The sequence below is a fragment of the Onychomys torridus genome, chromosome 5 (assembly GCF_903995425.1).
Source record: "Onychomys torridus chromosome 5, mOncTor1.1, whole genome shotgun sequence".
Lineage (NCBI taxonomy): Eukaryota > Metazoa > Chordata > Mammalia > Rodentia > Cricetidae > Onychomys > Onychomys torridus.
In genome coordinates this window covers 53406453-53426384 of record NC_050447.1, presented here as the reverse complement: position 1 = coordinate 53426384, position 19932 = coordinate 53406453, and the positions used below count along the sequence as shown (strand labels likewise).

Here is a 19932-nt window from a genome sequence, read left to right as displayed (position 1 = left end):
CATCTCTGGGCAGATAAAGTCCATTTTCTCTATAAGCCTTCACACTGGTCCTATAATGTGGTATGTAGGTAGAGGGCATCTGTCAGTGTATGTGATTTTCTTGGCTTCTCCATACACAAGAAATGCCTCTGATTTGCCTTAAGAATAGGTTTCTCCACTCTCAAAAGTTCATATACTAGCTGGGCAGTGGTGGTGCATGCCTTTAATCCCAGCACTCAGGAGGCAGAGCCAGGCGGATCTCTATGAATTCAAGGCCAGCCTGGGCTACCAAGTGAGTTCCAGGAAAAGGCACAAAGCTGCACAGGGAAACCCTGTCTCGAAAACAAACAAACAAACAAACAAAAAACAAAAAAAAGTTCATATACACTGCTGTCTTCTGTCTACTTGGCACTTAGGTCACTGACTTAAGAAGTCTGTCTTTGTTCAATAATAATAAATATTATATTATTTATTCTACTTTTAAAATCACCAGACTTTTTTTTGGATACTGGTGACACACACCTTTAATCCCAATACTCCAGAGGCAGAAGCAGGCAGATCTCTGTGATTTTGAGGCCAGCCTGGTGTACAGAGCAAGTTCCAGGACAGCCATGGCTATGCAGGGGAAAATCACCAAACTTTTTATAAATTTTGAAAAATATTATATATCTGTACTTTTTTCTAAATTTAATTGATTGTGACTACTATGAGAAATTTCAGTATGTGAGCTTAGCTGTCATGGTTACCTGTCTGTCCTCTCTGTCCTGAGTCCTGCTTAATGGTCCGTGTTTCGTGATCTGTACATTCTAGATGCTTTTGTGCTCTACTACCCATCCCTGATGACCAAGCATTCAAATATATGAGCTCCTGTGGACCATCCTCGTTCAAACCACCCATAGTGTCTGATGTGGCAGGCCGCTTCAGAGTATGCAGAGAAATGGAGCAGTGTGGAAGGTAGACCCATGGCCACTGCAGTGCCTGGAAGCTAAATTGTCATTTGGACATTGTTTATTGGCTGTCGAATGAAAGTGGCTTTGTTGGCCGGTTTCAAAAATGATGGTCATCGAGTCTGCATGTGTGCCTTATAGCTCTCACAGGAGCAGGGAGGAAGCTGCTGGTGTCCCAGTACACCCATCTCATGTGAGGAGGAGTGAGTTGTAGCCCACATTCAGGTCCTTTCACCAAAGGCCCTGCATTTCATTAGTGAGCTCATGATCTTAGACACCTCATGTGGTTCTCTGACTTTACCAAGAGAGTCTTGGGAAATCCAAGGAGGGTCTTCAGGGACAAGAACAAAAGGACTCTTATTCAAGGTGATACATTGGAGACTATAAATAGATGCTCATAGAAGCTATAAATGTAACTGCCAAAATTTGCAATTGTCCATGATACCTTCAGTAGTGATATGGATAAGTAAACTGTGGCTCATCTGATTAATAGAGTATTACATGGTGCTGAAAAGGAATGGGTTTTTAAAGACAAACAGGATTATGTCATTTCCAAGAAGATGGATGGAATGGAAAATTATGTTCAAACAAGCAAAACTCAAAAGCATATATTATTTATGTATTTTCTGTCACGTGGAATCTAGATTTAATAAAAAAAAGAAATTGAACTATTTGTGATGTTGCACATGAGGATGTGGATAAAAGGATAACAGCAAGTGAATCTTATCAAGTTCATTTATATACATGTATAAACATCATAATGAAATCCGTTACTGCACAAAGTGAACACACACAATAGGGAGGAAGGAAGGTTTTCATCAGCGAAAGAACATTTAAGGAAACAAGTGCTTATCACTAAGCGAAAGACGCCAAGTGGAAGGCCATGTGTTCTTAGAGGAGATTGACAGTGCCAAGAATCGGTCGTGTGTGGTTCAGGGGACCAGAAGTCTGTACTGCAGCTTGACAGCTTGATTTTGCTGTGAATGTGAATTTGCTCTGAGAGTCAGTGTCTCTGTCTCTGTATCTCTCTCTCTCTCTTGACCAGGCTGACCTCGAACTCAGAAATCATACACTTCAGAAGTGCAGAGATTAAAGGTTTAAAGGTGTGCACCATCATACCTGGCTAGAATGTCTTTAAAAAACAAAACTCCCAGCATTTCAAGATTTGAAATTATGTAGCATTCCATATGTGCCAATCCTGATATGTGTGCCTGTTTATATATTGTATGATATGATTTTACATGTTCAGATGTATAGATGCCCTTGTGTATTATGGGTAAGCCTGTGTACCAGGCACAGTCGTAAGACTTATATAAACCACAAGATAGACAGCTCCTCCCACCCTGCCCCACCCCACCCCTGCCAGCAAAGCACAGTGAGGATGCAGACTGTGCCTCAGTCATACAGCTGCCAGCCATGGAGCTGCCTTCTCTATACCTTCCCTCTACCGACTGGCTGATGTCTGTCTTCAGGATTCCTACTGAGTCCTCATTGAGTCACCATTGGGAAACACTTCCCTGTTTGTGCAGGAGAAGTGAATGGCTTGGATTTACCAGACGGCTTGTTTCCTGAGGGCAGTTAATGAGCAGCGTGCTTATTTTGTACTCTTCCCTGAAGCCTGTCCCAGTCACCTTGTTTGTAAACAGTGATCCATATCTCTGTGTGCATCTGTCTGCAGCCCATTTGGCAGCTGGTTGAAGTCTATCGGCTTTATCTCTGAATCTTGGAGTAATATCCTTTCTGCTGGGTGGTTACTTCTCACTAGTATATAAATGGCCTCCAGACCAGCACCTTTGCCGGGATGACGTAGCTAATCTAGAGGCCTTCTGGAAAGCTCCTGGAGTCCTTCCTTCAGTCTTCCTGAGGCCAAAGCTCAGACAGAGGCTGTAGAGTACTTGCCTGTCCTTCACAGAATGCAGTAAAGAACAGCAACCTTGGATCCTCCACTCACTTGCCTTACCTTGGGATGAGTGACTGCTCCAGCCCTCCCTCCGTGGCTTCCATGTATTTCTGAACATGTGTTTGTCTTGATAGGCATGATTCTCCCAAGTGGAATTGGGGCTGATGAGGACAGGATATTCGAGACAGAATAGGTTCTAGTCTTTGTCGAAATTGAAAGCAAAACAAAACCACAACAGAATAACCCACCAAGAAGGGTGACATGCTCCACCAGTTTGTATTTCATATTGTTCAATCTGCTGGGGATCACCACAGTGTTTCCAGGAGGTGTCTTGTTAAGGACTGAGTGAAGTGGCTACTGTTTGTGTGTCTGCTGGTATCTTAGCAAAAAACCCATTGAGAGGTTTATGTTTGGTAAGGATTATTTTGGAGTCAAATCAGAAGGATTGGCCATTCTTTCTGGTAGAAATGAATGTGAGCTTTCTGTGTACCATGTAACATGTCTGAATGGAGCTTGATTTAACCAGCGACCGAAAGCCACCTGGAGGTTAGAGGATGGTTTTCCGGAGACATGAGCAAACTCCTCTTGTAGTAGAGAACCGAGGTAGACCAACAGCGTCTGCCAGTTTGTCAGGTGGAATAAAGGCCTTTAGTTTGTCAAATTGATACATAAGTAGTGTTGTACATAACATGCAGTAGCTGTGCATGTTCTATTTAAGCGTGTGTGTGTGTGTGTGTGTGTGTGTGTGTGTGTGTGTGTAATTTTACACATTACAAATGCTAAGAAAACCCCATTCTCAGGAACTGTTTGTTAGAGACTTCTTATCCTTTGTGTATAAATTCAGGAAACTGGGTTTGCCTGTGCTTCACCAGAGGTAGCATCTGAGTAACACCTCCAAATGAGAGAATTCCTATACTCCCAGCACCTTCGTTCACCTTGTTATCTAGGAAGAGAGCATCAGATCTTTGCTTCGCGTGCCCAGTACAATTGCTGGAGCCATTTCCATTATGATCCTATTCTGACAGGATGACAGGGCCAGGGGTCTGGTGGCAGTGTCTCCGCTTCTCCAGGGGGGAAGTGGCATTTTACTTTGTTTCATTTCACTCCTAAACATCTCTCAGTGGCTCTTTCTCTACCAGAGCCTGTTCTTCTTCTGATCATGGCCTGTGCAAATGCGGCAAGCGGGGAGTAGTGCACAAGTTTAACCTGTCATAGCCAGATCCCCGGATCATCCCAAAGGAGGAACAGTCTGTCAGGGAAGGAGCACAGTGGTGCAATGCTCTCCATGCTTACCATTCTATACATGGCTGTCCCTGGGGTTGCCAGGAGTGGCTGAATGTCTGTGTGTGATGAGGATGAAGTTACAGACAGGACTTTCTGAAATCAAATACATAGAGAGCATTGTAGAGTTTGCCGTTCAAAACACCAAACCTTTTCCATTAGCTCATTGCTTACCAGGGCCTGAGCTTGATGGAAACCCGGTCCTTTTCTAGGTTTCTAAGCCCAGAGATGCTGCTCAGTTGTTGGTTCCTTGGTAAATGTAATTAATAAGGATCCATGTGGAAAATGAGCAGTAGCAGAATTGTAAGTACTGCCTCGTGGAAAAGAGAAGTTGCCTTTAAATAGTGGAAGTCGGTTTTCCTTAGCTGGAAAGCATTTGCACAGGTATAGAGGCTGGCTTTGCATCTCTTACAGCATGGTCTTCCCTCTTATGGGCAGCTTTGCCATCTAGAGGCTCAAACCAGATAAATTGTTTTGTTTAATAAGGAAGCAATATAAAGTAAGAAGTACATTTCAAATGGTGCCGTTAATATTTGGATCAATTGGAAAATAGAGTCATAGTTCAGTTGACTGTTAAGAAGATTTTCTTCATTGGGGAAACTAGTGGCTGACTGTGTGTGTGTTACACTGAGGATCAAACCCAGCACCCATACATTGTGATCAGGTGTTCTATCAATGAGCTAAAACCTTATCCACATTTTGAGACAGAGTCTCTTAGGCTAGGCTTGAACTAATAACTACTATAGGCCTTGAACTTATGACCCTTCTGCCTCAGGCTCCCGAGTTCTGGTATTATAGTTACGTGATACCACACCTAGCTAAGGCTAGCTTAAAAACAACAACAACAACAAAACAAACAAACAAACAAACAAAAAACCCCAACTATCTTTAGAGTGCTGTGAATTAATAGGTCAGGAATCAGTTTTTGTTCTAGGCTAATTTCATAGTATTCTTCTACCTAGATTACACCATCCTAATATAAAGGTAAGAATGCAAAAAAACTGGTTTATACCTGAAAAATTTTCCCACGGTATGTTTTTCCACAGACTGTGGAGAACATATATATGTTCCTTTACATATGGAGTTGCATATCTCATGCATATGTCTCTTTTTTTCTGTTTCCAGGCCTTCTGCCTTATCTAGTAGCCCGACGTATCCAGACCTGCCCTTCATTAGAATATCCCCACACCGTAACCCCACTGCAGCTTCGGAGTCCCCCTTCAGCCCCCCACACCCCTACATCAACCCATATATGGACTACATCCGCTCCTTGCACAGCAGCCCATCCCTCTCTATGATCTCAGCTGCCCGAGGGCTGAGCCCTACAGATGGTAAGTCTCAGACAGTTCTTCCACAGATCACCTGACACCCATGCATTTTACCTGTGGCACTGTATAAAGCAGATCTAGTATATGGCAAGGTTTTCCACATGACAGGACTGGGACAAAGTTCAAGATTGAATTCCAGCTTACAGCACTGCTTCCATGGGTGGTGGTGTCCATATTTTATGTAAGGATAACAGTTTACAGAGAAATTAAGTAACTTGGGACTCAAAGCAAGGTCTGACTGACTCCCCTCCTTGTTGTTATGCCCTTCTCTTCTGTACTTCTCACATTATTAGACAAGCCCTGCAGGTATCCCATGCTTGTGTGAATTCCCTGAGTGCTTTGCCCATCTTCTACTGAGTGCTCTTATATTCTATATGTTGGAAAGACATGTTTATATAGATGTGTCCCTAAGAACAGAGCTTTACAAACTCTGCTGAGCATATGTATCATCTGGGATTCTGATCATGGGGGCTGGAGCAATGTGGAGTGGGAGACCTGAGTCTTTATGCTTATCAAAGCTTCCAAGTGATGTTAATGCTGTTGGTCCATTGTGGGCCACATTGAAAGAATCAAGAGCTGGGGAGGTGGGGGGGGGCATATTATGTGTGCCTTCAGCCTTTGAGCATGCCAAGTAAAACTGAACAATGGGCAAAGAGGAAGAATTAAGACTTTATTCCTATAATTGCTGATGCTCATTTTAGGCTTAAAATGTAGGTTTCATTCTCTGGTAATAATTTTTCACACAGGTTTGTGAAATTCAAGCTGGTTATTCATACCCTCCTGTCAAGTTATAACCCATTTCTTAAGACTTGGGGGGGAAATAGTCACTATATCTTCCATGTATATATGAACCTTTGCCTATATTAAGACACAGAATTTCATAAGCCTTGCTAATTGCTGATGGGGGCCATGCATACTTCACTACAGAATATAAGTCACTGCTGGTGGTTGCAGAATAAAGAGATACCATGCAGTTCATTTCACTGAACTGTTTGCTGTGACTCCCTTGCCTCTAATTCTTACATGGGAGCTACATTCTGAGACGGTTTGTGCACAGTGGCAATATGCAGGAAGTTTCTGAGGAATCATCCATTCTCATGTATTTCTAGGAATATCCATCTTGAAATAGTTACCACCCCATGCGTCTTCCTTTTAAGAATTCAGTGTAGTGAATATTTTTGTAAGGTTCTCATTTGAACAATATTCACATTTTAAAAACCTGGAAAAAGTAAAACAGGATTAATGTTTTTGCTTGAAATTTGACTTTGTGATAAAGGAATGGAAGGTGGTAGAAATAACCACAAGGAGAACAAATGAAGAGAGTGAGGAAGAAGCTCAAGGTGCAGTTGGCTTGTAGAAATTTGATCGGCTGAGGACATGGTACTTGTGGTTATTTTATGGAAATCATGCTCATTGTCCGCATTTAATGAGTGCGAATAAAATATCTGTTGATTGATTGGTGGGTCTGCCTTCCCTTTCCTGCCTCTTAATACTCCAATTAATAACTGTCTTAGTTACTCTTCTGTTGGTATGAAGAGGCAAGATGAATTCATTGGGGGCTTACAGTTCCATAGGGATAGAGTCTGTGAACATCATGGCAGCAGGCAGGCAGGCATGATAATGGAGCAGTAGCTGAGGGCTTCTTTATCTGCAAGTAGGAGCCAGAGAAAGAGCCAGTTAGCAATGGTGTGAGCTTTTGAAACCTCAAAGCCCACCCCCAATGACACATATCCTCTAATAAGGCCAAACCTCCTTCCCAAGCAGTTCCACTCACTCAAACCACAATACCTAACCAAATAATTTCACTAATATTTTCCTTTTATAGTCTAATACTTTAAAGATACTCATTTTTGCTATTTACCATGATAAAATGTATTGTATATGGATACAAATCCACAACACCTATTGCCAGGAGTCTTCTGCCTGTAGCTAGTCATTGTAAACCTTTACAGCTCAGATGCTGTACCCTGAGTACTTTACAAACACCACTTTACTTTTGGCTCCCAGATACCTCATTTCTGGAAATCTAGAGGCCACCCTCAGAACTGCTACAATATCTTGCTGCTTTTGCTAGTAAATTGGCAGATTTAAACCAATTATTATCCTGCTCATGTAAGGCTGACTCTTGCCAGTAAATTGTTCCAGATTGATAGGTACATTTTCTTTTTGATTTTGTATTGGGGGGGGAGGAGCTTTTAAATTCTGGAACATGAAATTGCAGCTTATCGTTCAGTTGTGTGTCATTAATGCTGTGCTGCCCTTTTTTCTGTCTTGTAAACTCTGACTTCTCATGTTCATGAGTGTTAACTCAGACACTCCTGGCAGGAGCCTAGGGAAGTATTTTAAGTATGTCTGGAAAGACATCACAGGTGTCTGAGTTGTCTACTGTTGTAAGAAATATGAACGTATAGTAATTTTCTATAGACAACTATTTTCTTTGCAGAGGGAGGGAGTCAATCATGACCATCTACATACAGCCACCATTCTGGTACCAACCACAGGACAAGTTTGTGTATTTTGAACGTCCCATCAACTACATTGTCTAGTTAACATTTTTACTTTCTTAGCATAAACATGTCTGCTCTGATCCCAAAATGACAAAAATTGCATGAATGACATATTTCTCAGAATGTGTCCCGTCTTAAAAGATACATGACTATATATATATATATATATATATATATATATATAAATTTTGAATTCATGTTAATTTCTTTAAATAAAGAAGAAAACTTTTATAATGTATTTTACTATTTTTAATTCCTCTGTTTTTGCTTTCAAATAAAGAAATGTACCAGTGAATGCATCTTAGAACAAACAGCTTTATTGCATGGAGCCATAAAAGAGTTGTGTTTGGAGGATAAATGGCAAGTGAACTTGGGATGCTTAAAAAAAAAAGTGGCTCTTTGTCCTTCTTGTAACTGTCACCATCCTGTTTCCTCTTGTAGCCCCCCATGCTGGAGTCAGCCCTGCAGAATACTATCACCAGATGGCCCTGCTAGCAGGCCAGCGCAGCCCCTATGCAGACATCCTTCCCTCGGCTGCCACCGCCGGTGCAGGGGCCATCCACATGGAGTACATTCATGCCATGGACAGTAAGTGACAAGGCTGGTTGATGGAGTCCTGGGAGAGTAACAAATGCTAGCTAGGTAATGGAGAGAAGGCTACAAAGGTTAGGTGATGGGTTACATTTTCACTTCCATAGATGGGGCCAGCCTGAGGTGACCTGTTGCTTCCTGGTGAACTAAGATATGCATAGAATTGTAGTTTGGTAGCTATACCAGAAATGTTACTGCTCAGCAGATTATACTGCTCTGTTTCTTGTGATATGAAAATAAAAAAAGAATAGATTTGATACCTGGATAGACTTTGCATGGCCATTCTATGGTATCGTAGATTTTATCCTTTAGAAATTAAGCATTTAAAAAAAAAATCAAGAAATCCTAAGACATGATTTATTTCCATTCACATATCGTTACATTTAAAAACTGCATTTCATGAAGACCCTTTGCAGCTGCTAAGAACATGGAAGGTTCATAATAGTTACACAAAGGGAAAAAAGAAACCCAGCACCATTTCCAAATTCTAGTCCGTGGCAATGAAGGCAACAAGGATCATGTGATGTGTGTGTCACTTGAGGGGTGCCCAGAGGCACATTGGAATTCCTTTGGGTCACAATAGGCCGATAATGGCTCTTTAGAGCACCTCAGACCTCTCATCTCTGACAAGGACCTGCTCAGTGAATGTCCTTTTGTAGACTCTTAGAAGAATGAAGCTAAAGCCCGCCACAGGGAAGCCTGTTTCTCCTATCAGTGATGCTTAACCCTTGCATTTCCAGCTAGAACCTGTCTGGAGTCATCCTTGTCGGGGGTGCTTTTGTGAACCTAAGTTTCAGAGTTTGGAAAGAGGATGGTTGGTCCACACAGGAATAAAAATCGACAGTCTGAGTCTACTCATCACCCAGGACCATGTTGGTGTACCCCTAAGGAGTATGGCCTGATGCTGGCTTCTATCACACAGCTTGTTACCACACACCAAGTAAAAGAACTGTGTTGCACCCTCTGTGGGGTTTTGTTGTTAGGCTCAGTAGCATAAAGAGTTTAACTTTCAGATTCATCATAACCACATTTCAATTAGTGATTGTTGGCTGGGCGGGGGTGGGGGGGGAGCAGTTCACTGTTATTATGCAAATTAGTTATTTGAAAATCTGCAAATAAAGAATTAAAATAAGAGACTCCTTGGAAGGTCAGCCTACATTACTTTCCCTGTTTGATAAGAATATGTTTAGTCAGGCAGCGGTGGGTTTTTTTTTTTATATAAATAAAGGATGAAGCTACCCTTTTACTTTGTAAAAACTAATTAAAGGAATTTTAATTTGCCAAAGTATATGGTAAATTGACTGTCATTAAGTAGGAATTTAGATGTCCTATCATTCATCACATGAAAAGAAAGCTCCTCTTTCTTTGTCAGAAATTTTCATTAGAACGGAGAAACAAAAACAATTAACAGAAACTAGGTTGGCACTCCTGTGCTGGAGCGGTGAGGAGCCAGCCTCTGTGCCTGGGCTTATAGCTCAGTGATAGCTTGTTCTCCTAGCACACATAAGGCTTTGGGTTCAGCTCCTACCTCTGTGAATTATAAATAGGGCTCTGGTTTCAGTGGCAAAAGCACATGGTATGACTCGTGATGAGTGACTTTTGACATAGGAGCTAGAATATTTAGTGTAACACGTTAGACTAATCAGGTGTGTCATAGCTCTAATAGTTGAGGAACCTTGAGCCTGTGATTCCTGTAAGGAGCATCCTAGGGATGAGCAGAGGGCAAGAACCGCTGGAGTCCATGCTATGCATGTGAACAGAAAGAGACTTGAACCAGTGCTGTTCTCAGAGAGGGGAACAGTGAGGACATTTTATAGCCAGGACTTTTGTGACATGAAGAGTTTGATGGAAAAGTTTTGCCAGGCCTCTGGACCCTGACTTTAACGATGTATGATAGATATAAGGCTTTTTATGTTTCATGGTATCAGATCACATTATCTCTTGTATCACTGCTAGTCAGTGAGGGCTCCATTTAGAAAGCTGGGGTCAGCCCCGAGCATCCCTACCAAAAACAGAGATTGTGGCAGGGATGAAGAATGTCTAGATTATCTTCTTCCTTCTAACTCTGAGTCCTAAGGAAAATAGTTTTTGTGAAAGGTTATGTGAAATTTGACAATAAATCTGGTCTGTCATTCAAATTGTCTGGAAAAGACAGGTATTTCTCCATTAAAACCTTATATGATAAAATTAGAGTATTGCAGTGAGTAAATGTAAAATAGTTATATTCAAGGTAGAGGGCATAATAAAAAACAAGATGTTCCTTAGATACTAGAAGCATATACAGAGCTGGGTTTACTATTCTGAACTTACATATGCTAAGTTAGCTGGTAATGAAGCTGTTCTAAATGACTGAACCTATTTAAAATGTGACTCAGAAAAAATTAAGAAGGCACCATGCTTGTCATTCAGAGTACTGGAACAGTGTTACATATGGATGTTACTGCCACTTTGTGCCTGGTTGTGAGATTTACCTGTAAAGCCTTTCATAGTCATCTATTCTGTTTCATTAAATTTTCTCAGAGCATGGTGGATTGTTATCTTGTATGTGGCCTATCTCCGAGGTCTCTTGTGGTGATGCAAACTTTCAGTATAACAAGGGGAATTGTCAGTTCAAGGCTGGTGGTAACCCCCCAACATATATCATATGCAAGCATGCATTGTGGGGGTGGGGCATGGGGCAGGGAGACAGACTATTCCATCTGTGTTGAAGAAAATATTCCCATTGAATTTTCTGGAGGTCAATTGGCTTGTCATTTTTTCTTTAAAGATTTATCTACTACTGTAATTTTCCGAGTAAGGCCAAATTGCCATGCCCATGCTGTGAAACATAAAATCTACTTTTTGTATTTAAAATTATTTGTCATTAATTTGCTTCTCATCTGGTAGGATTACCTTCTCACTCTCTCATTAAGCTTTAGTTTTATGACTCTAACTAGTAAATTGATCTTCCAAAAGCAAACATCGACCAGTGGGTGGCATTCTCTGCTATATGGCCTAAGACTCGGATCTTGAGAGCTAACAGATTTGAACGCAAATCAAGTTTAATTGTAACCCCTCAGTTAGAAACCACTGTATTAAGTGGGCATGTGTTTAAATTGAATTAGAAACCTCTAGATTAAGGCCATCAGAGGGCTTTTCTTGAAGTCTAAAATCTGTTAGTTCTTTAATGGAGAAGAAAAGTCCATTTCAATATCCTTAGGGATATCAAGCTTCACTAAATGCATGCACAAGTTTATGCCTCCCACCTTGGAAATTTTATAAAGCACCATCATCAACAACATGAAATATATATGCTGAGATGAGAAGGCTTTTAGGGTAGGAACCCTCCAATTTGACACCCCTGAGTCCAAGGCTCTATATGGTGGGACTACTCTGCACTCAAGGGTTTTGATAGTATTCTGGCCTCTTCCTGCTAGGTGTCCATAGCATGCCCTGAACTATGACAACCAGATCTTGTCAGATGCTTTATGGGGTACAAAACCACCCCAAATTAGGTACCACTGGTTAGGGCAATGCTTTGTACATTGTTTTAGTGATGCTGTAAGTTTGCTGGGGGATGTTTGGCTGCTGGAGCCACGGAGAAAGGCAGGCATATCTACACCAAATTCTTTATTTTAGCATGCTTTAATTCAGTTTTTGTCATTCAACTCATTGCCTTAAAATGGTGTGTGTTAGAGTGGAGAGGGCATTGTGTTGCAACTGTGGGAACCTCTGTCTTTGTCGCTTGTGGTGAATTAATGATGGGAGTATCTAAGCAGCTGTCAGATTCATAAATCATTAGAAATGAGAAGGATAACACATAAAAGTCTCTCCCTTTTGTTGAGCAATTTATCATTTTGCCTGCACATTAATAAACAGCTCTCCTCTGAGGTAAACCCCCGGAAGATAAATATTTTGCTCTAATTTCCTCAATTGTAGCCGGGAGATCACAAGGGGGAGGGGAGATACTTGTCACCACAAGTTGCCAACTTCTGTCCCTCTCCTTTTGCACTGAGAAGTGGTAGTCAATAGTGTATAGATTCTGGCTGTAGGTAATCAAGTTCTGTTTTGTTTTTGTAACAGGCACCAGATTTCCTAGCCCCAGGCTGTCAGCTAGGCCCAGCCGAAAGCGCACACTGTCCATATCGCCACTGTCAGATCATAGCTTTGACCTTCAGACCATGATAAGAACATCTCCTAACTCCTTAGTCACAATTCTCAATAATTCCCGTAGCAGCTCTTCAGCAAGTGGTTCCTATGGGCACTTATCGGCAAGTGCAATCAGGTATGTATTTTCCTGAGTCCATTATGTGTCTTTATAATAAAATGTCAGTGCTCAAATGAACCAGTAATCCATTTGCAGTGCCAGTGGTCTGAGAGAAGGAAAGAGCCACCAGGCTGCTGCATCCATACCAGGATTCAGGTTAAATACCACAACAATGGGCCAAAATTAATAGGTTTGTATGCACTAGTCATTGGTTCTTATATGGCAATTAGTTCAGTTATGATGCAATCTACTTCTTAAGAGACAGAGAATTTCAGATCTTTTTATCCAGGTCTTCTGTTGCAAATAGTTCTGTAGAATAAAACCCAGCCTGTGTCCAAAAGAGGAACAAAGACAGACTTACCTTACAACTTTCAACGGAAGAGGGGCCAGTGAGAATGGAAGAGTTTAGCACAATGCTTTTAGTTCAACAAAAAACAAATGTAGATGATTTGCGGGCACCTGCTGGGCCAGTCACTAGTGAGCTAAGAAGAACTCATTACTCTTTTCCAGCTTCCTTGTAAAGATAAAAACTTTGACCATCATTTCTGTACAGTGAAGTAATTTTAACATGCCCTTACATGAATGTAAGAAATATAAAAATGGTTATTATAAAAAATACTTCTTATGGCTAATGATCAAATTTGAACTGTTATCACTGAATACTAAAAGAACACAAAAAGGCCATGCTAAGAATTTGTGAGGTTCCCACACTGCTCTTGTCAGCTAATCACTTTGTTTGAATTGTGCTAATTATAAACAATACAGGCAGAATTAAACAGTCTTCTGATGGTTAATTAAATATTCCTGGTTATGCTCTTTAGCTCTCATTTCCACTACAATTTTCACCCTGGTTTAAGCATTTACTTACTAGTGATCTCTGAATTATAGTTTTGCACACTGTGGGTGATTCCTCGCTTTGAGAGGACAGACTAGTAAGGCTGGCATGATGACAGGGCATTTGGGAGGTGAAGACAGACATCAGGAATTCAAGGCCAGCTTCTGATATGTAGTGACTTGACCAATTTGGACTATTTGACATCCTGTCAAAACAAACAAACAAAAACCCCAAGAAAACACAATAAATAAATGGAACATAAAACCTAATGACTGTCTTCATGAACCTTGCTCTTAATAAGTAAGAATGTATTTTATTTTTTTAATGAATGGGCAAGAGCTCTAGTTATTAGTTGAGCTTTTCATGGTGATTTTACATGTTTGGGAAACTTCAACAGTTCAGAAAAAATATGCATAAACAATAGTACTGTCTCCATGTTTATTAAGACTAATTGATACCATTGTTCCACTAAAACATTTTCAAGTACAGCTTTGATTCTCCTCTAGTTCAATTATCAGCAGTTCTCATTGACAGGCAATTAGCATTATTATTATAAATCATGATTCTGATGTTCTGCTGTTTTCATATGGCCAATGCAAAGTGGGAACATGATGAAACAAACACCTGCTTCTGTGACTATAGTCAGTACATAGTGTGGGGTCTGGGGTGTCTCAAGGTCAGCCAGTGTAGTCACAAGTGTAGGCTTCCAGCGTCTGTCTGTAGTCAGATCTCAGCTTTTGGCTGTAGCTAAGACGTCCAGTAGGTTGTTTTATTAAAAGTGATATGGATCCATAGTGGGACAGAAGTTCTTCCCCACTGGGTAAAATTAAAAAAGAAATGACCCTGAATGGTACTTCTAAATGACACCATTGGTGATGCTTCAGCCTGTTAATATCCAATCCAAGGCAGGTTGTTCTTCTTCCCCTGGCTTGTATTCTTAGGTCATCTGCTACCATAAATTATATCTGAATTACCTAATATTTTGTAGTTGTATGACTTGACTAAAACATCCATGTAGAAATGTAGCATACTGTGATATTCATACAAATGGTATTCACACAGATCACTTTGTCGCTTTTGTGGGGAGGTGGTATGCTGGCTACACCTCTAGCCCCAGAATTACTTTGTGAACAATTCTTCTTTCTTCTCTCAATTATCCCCACTTGCTTGCTTTCTTCTTTATAGTGTCTTAGGATGCAACTTAGAATATGCACATAAATGTCCATAGTAATGTCATTTATTTTTACTTAGCATTTTCATGACATCTTACAGTTGCTCAGAGAAGCAGGTACCCCACTTCAGAGATGGTTGGTATTCCAACATGAAATAATCATTTCATTAAAAGTGGAAGAAGAGATTCACTTTAAAGACCAGTGATGTCTAAAAAGATACTGTGAAAGTCACATAACCGAAGTCCATCACATACTCGTTTTCTTTCTTGCCTTTAAGTAGTTTCATGCATGTTCTCCCTCTCAAGGGGTTTCTTAGTCTTTCATATGCATCCATGGTATGTTAAGATAAAATGTCCCTTTCTTTCCATAGAAGGTAATCCAGTATGTGATGAGCTGTCATGTACTATTAGAATGCAGTAATTATACTAATGGACAGTATCATCTCCACTAGCTAGAGATACTTTGGTGCATTATTTTCCCTAAATAAACCAACTCAGCAATAATCAATGAGTAATAGGATCAGAGAATGGCAGGGAAAAGAAAGAAGCATGTGGACATCCTTAGGCCAGGTGCCTTTCTTAAGAGTGGACAGTGCAAGAGAAACTGAGCAGGAAGTACATTTGCTGTCTGTGTTGAACCAGGTAAGAGGATAGGTACATGGAAGGAGGAAGCTGGCCAATTTACTGTGCTTGGTTAGTACTACCAGCCTTCCAGACTCCTGCTTATGTCTTTAACCCCAAACACACCTGACTTTCGAACTGGGGCCTCCTTCACTGTTAATGTTGTCAGTGCAAAGGGTAATTGTGCCATTTTAAGTTTGTAAGGCTACAGTTACATAATAAAGCAGTCACTTGGGTTTCTGTTGCTATCTGTTTTCCTGGAGTAGTAAGAACATCAGAACTCTCTCACATCTCTGCATCACCTTTGTCCCCTCCCATTGACACAACCCACTCATAGTTATTGAATGAATAAATTAAGGAGTCCTCCCCACTTCATCAACCATTAGAATACCCTTCACCCTTTTTATTGAGTAATTATTGTTTTCTAGAAGTTAAGATCTATTTGGATGTTATTCTACACCCCCACAGATTGATACATTGTATATAGTAGAGAAAAAGAAGATGATTCAAAATAAAAGGATTAAAACAGCAAATTTCTGTCCTGTTAGTATATTATTTTTGTATTTTTAGTTACTTAGTAATTCAGGCTCCTTTAAAATATCATATAAAACAAATATACTCAAAGCAAAAACCTGTTGGCATATTAAACCATAGTACTTGGGTATGTCAGACTAGGTATATATCCCAAGTCTTTTTTATCTCATAGCTCCTGTATGAACTCAAAAAACTTCACACATAAAGTATTTAATTTAAAGAAATTATTAAGTACTTTATCATTTGAAAGTTTCCACTGAAGACCACAGCATCAAACAGCCTGTGGTCCTAAATCCACAGTTAAACATAACATTGTAAATAACTCATTATTCATATTAGATTTAAAGGTTTGTTTAGCTAATACCTCTGCCCCCAGATATTAAGCCATCATAGGGAGAGAAGATATTTCAAATGATCCTTCTTTTGCCAAATGTAAATGGAGTAGAGAAATGAGTAGTAAACGCATTCCCAGGCTTAGTTTTTTCCACTATCAGTTTAGTGCCCAAATGAAGATGGTTTCCTCTCTTTAGTGGTTTAAGATCTGGTATGGTTAGGAAAATCATCTCAATGAAAATGGTATTTCTTGTTCTACCTCACAAATCACCCACTTGAGTGCCAAGATCTCCAACTTCACAGTCATTGCAGGTTTTTCTTTTTCTTTTTTCTTTTTTTTTTTTTTTTTTTTGCCAGAGCTGAGGACCGAACCCAGGGCCTTGTGCTTGTTAGGCAAGCACTCTACCACTGAGCTAAATCCCCAATTGTCCATACAGACAAGATCAGCCTGGTGACTCTTGTGCCCTCTGCCCTCTCTTGTACACCATCATTCTTCCCTGGTGTAAGAACCCTGTGGAATGAGGATGCATTTGCCAGGTCCATCAATGCTGCCTAATGGGCGGTAGGAACCAATGCAGTTCCCCAGCTCTCTGGCTCTCTACTGCTAATGAGAGCAAATGTCTTGCTTACACTGGAGAAGCATGCACACACACACACACACACACACACACACACACACACACACACACACACACATTAAAAAACACACTGAAAATAGATGCCTATAATTCCAGCATATTTTAGAATCTCTGATCCCATCCTCTAAAATTTTTGAGGTGTCCTTTTTTCTTCCTTAGTAAAGTTGTTAATAGTATCTTTTTAAAAGATAATTTTCTTTGAATTATTCATTCCCTAAACACTTGAATGAGTTCAACTACTGGCTAGATGTGGAGGCTGCAGAATGAGTGAGTGAGATCCTCAGCTTCATGGAACTTACAGGAAGAAAAGCCTCCAAACAGATGAACAAAAGAGCAGATGGTTGAACAAACTTGCTTGGATGCTGGTCATTACTGTAGAGAAAGTGACCCAGGTGTCAGGAAGCTAAGAGCTGTAAGATAATGGGAATGACCACAGGAGCAGCTGCCTAAGAAGAATGTTGAGCATATAGACCCTGAGATGGGAGGAGCAGGGCATCTGGAGAGCTGGCACTGGACCAGAGAAGTAGAAGGCAGTAAGATATGGGCAACTGGGGCACATGTTTGGAGACACAGACAGAGCTAGATTATACAGTGTCTGCGACCAATGTCATAAGAACAGTGGGACTCTTGGGACACTCCGAGAGGTTGCTTAACTCTCTGGCGATGGAGATATGCTCAGAGGGATCGGTGGACTGTCAAAGGAGAATAACCACCACAGTGTGAGACTGGTGGGTCCTCTCATCTTCCTCCTGCCCACCAGGTTTTGTTTCCTTTAGAAATCTTCCAGTGGCCAAAGCTTAGCTGAAACAATATTGGGAAATACCACTCACATAGGATAGCTGGCACTGCTCATATGAACCTGATTTTTCTAACCACGTGTATGTGCTCAGCCCATTGACTGCTTTGAAGGTTATCAGCAGCCCCCAGTGCAGAGCATGTCACTGCTGTTCCTGTTCATGGCTGCTTGGCTGCAAATACCTTCTTAGATTTCCACAGCACCTTCACAACAGAAAGCCTAATGCACATTCTCCAAGGCTACGCAGAGTATGCATACCAGAACATAAATGTTAGGACACATTCGTCTTGAGTGTGTGAGTCTGTACCTCCCTGTGCTTTCCTGCTGAGGCTTGGCTGGATTTTCCAATAAATGTACCTTAGGAATTTTTATGGATGGCAGTGGAAGCTTTTATTTTGTTTGCTCTCAAGTATAAACAAATGGGTGCATACATATACCTATATGTGTACACATGGAATGAATAGAAGCTGTGAGGCCATTCTCTGCAAGACTAGAAAGAACTGTTTTTGAATAGCCACTGCTGTATAGTAAATTCCAGAGCTATAACAAGAAGTGAATGACCTTGTTAGCACAGAACCCGCAGCATGACTAGGGAGTTGGGTGTGATGAGACTGCAGTTTTGCCTCCTCATATTATCTCAGTGCTACCTCACTTAACATTTAAGACTGGATCATGTAGGAGAGGCAGCCAGAAAGCAAGCACAGCAGCCCCTGGGTTCTTCTGCCTTTAGAAATCTGGCTTATTCCCCCATCCTAATTTATAGGAATACTCTGTAATACAATCAAATGAGTTTCTTTTCACAGTGTTTTAACCTGAGCTGAGTCTGGTAGAGCACATCTTTTAATCCTAGCACTCTGAGGTAGATTTCTGTGAGATCATTCCAGCCTGATCTACATAAAGAACTTCAGGCCCGCCAGGGCCTTCATAGTGAGACCCTGTCTCAAAATAAACAGACCCACCTCAAATCTGAAAGTTAATTGCCATGGCAATTTAGAAAACATATGTCTATTGGGAGTCACTAAGAAGAATATTTAAAGCAAGGCATTTCCTTGGAATCCAGAGGCGTCACCTATTGTTTACACAACCCACTGGACTTGGGAGCTGTGCCTGTCTGGCTCGCTCTGTCTTGTACCATCCACTGCAGAGCTGTTACATAACTTAGTTCTCTCATTAGCCACCTGCCTGAGCAGCTCTGTTCAGCTCACTCTAGATCACTGAGAGATTTCAGAGATGAACTCAGAAGCCTACGAGGCTGTCTGCTGCATCAGTGTAGATGAAAGCTGGGGAGGACTTAGCTGCCTAACTACCCACAACCCCCAGGTTGATTGTGGTCTGACATAAGAAAGAAAGAAAATTAACACCTCCGGCTACGGGAAATTCTGTGGTTACTGTAAGAAAAAACAGTCATCTTTAGGGAAAATACTGCTTTTTAAAAGTTAACACACAGGTAAGAAGTTTCAACATAATACTTTGTGTGACTGTAATGGACTCCAGCTTTTACCTTTGTATGTCTGGTGGCTGGGTAATGTGCCTCTTCCTTGTTTTCATTTTAATGTAAAAATGATCAGCTCTTCCAGTGTAAAGGACTGCGTCAGTCCAAACCATGTTGCTTTATTGATAGCACAATTATTATGGAATCTGGTATCACCCTTCTTACCTCCCACCGTACATGAAATTCCTGAAAACTTGAAAGACACACTATAGGCTCTTCTTTTAAGCTCTTTCAGTGTGGTTTTCAGTGTGGCTTGAATACAGTGACTTTGAAATGCCTGGTGCATACGGTGTCTGCTTGGAGTTTTCAGAGGAGGACTTTTTCTTAATATGGCTTTTTTTTTTTTTTTTAAGTGACAGTATCCTGAGGTTGCTAGGCAGAATAATGGCCCCCAAAGATACTCACATCCTAATTCCATGAAACCTGTGAAAAAGTTGCCTTATATGTACATGTGGTCAAGCTGCAGATGTTGATTTCATTTTGAATTATCTGTGTCATGAAATTAATAAGCAGGGTCCTGGGAGAGAAGAGTTAGAGTCAGTCAGAAGAGAGACTAGGGTAGGATGACCACGAGCCAAGACATTTAGCAGCCTTTGAAAGCAGTGGAGGGGCAGGAGCCCAGAGCTTGTGCTTAACTATAGAGGCAAAGGGATCAGGGTAGGGAACACAGCAAGTGCCAACATACAGGTTGGCCGGCCACCTCTGTACCCAGAGACCAAAACTTCATAAAGCA

General features: G+C 40.9%; 1 protein-coding gene across 3 annotated transcripts in view; it reads left to right on the top strand.

Moving 5' to 3' along the window:
* Gli3 (GLI family zinc finger 3) overlaps positions 1-19932 on the top strand; it is a 268430-nt gene that overhangs the window by 173994 nt on the left and 74504 nt on the right. For all 3 annotated transcript variants that reach the window (XM_036187579.1, XM_036187580.1, XM_036187581.1), the window contains 3 exons: positions 5233-5438; positions 8384-8530; positions 12596-12797. In XM_036187579.1, coding sequence (XP_036043472.1) covers positions 5233-5438; positions 8384-8530; positions 12596-12797 — 555 coding nt within the window. The remainder of the gene's footprint in view (positions 1-5232; positions 5439-8383; positions 8531-12595; positions 12798-19932) is intronic.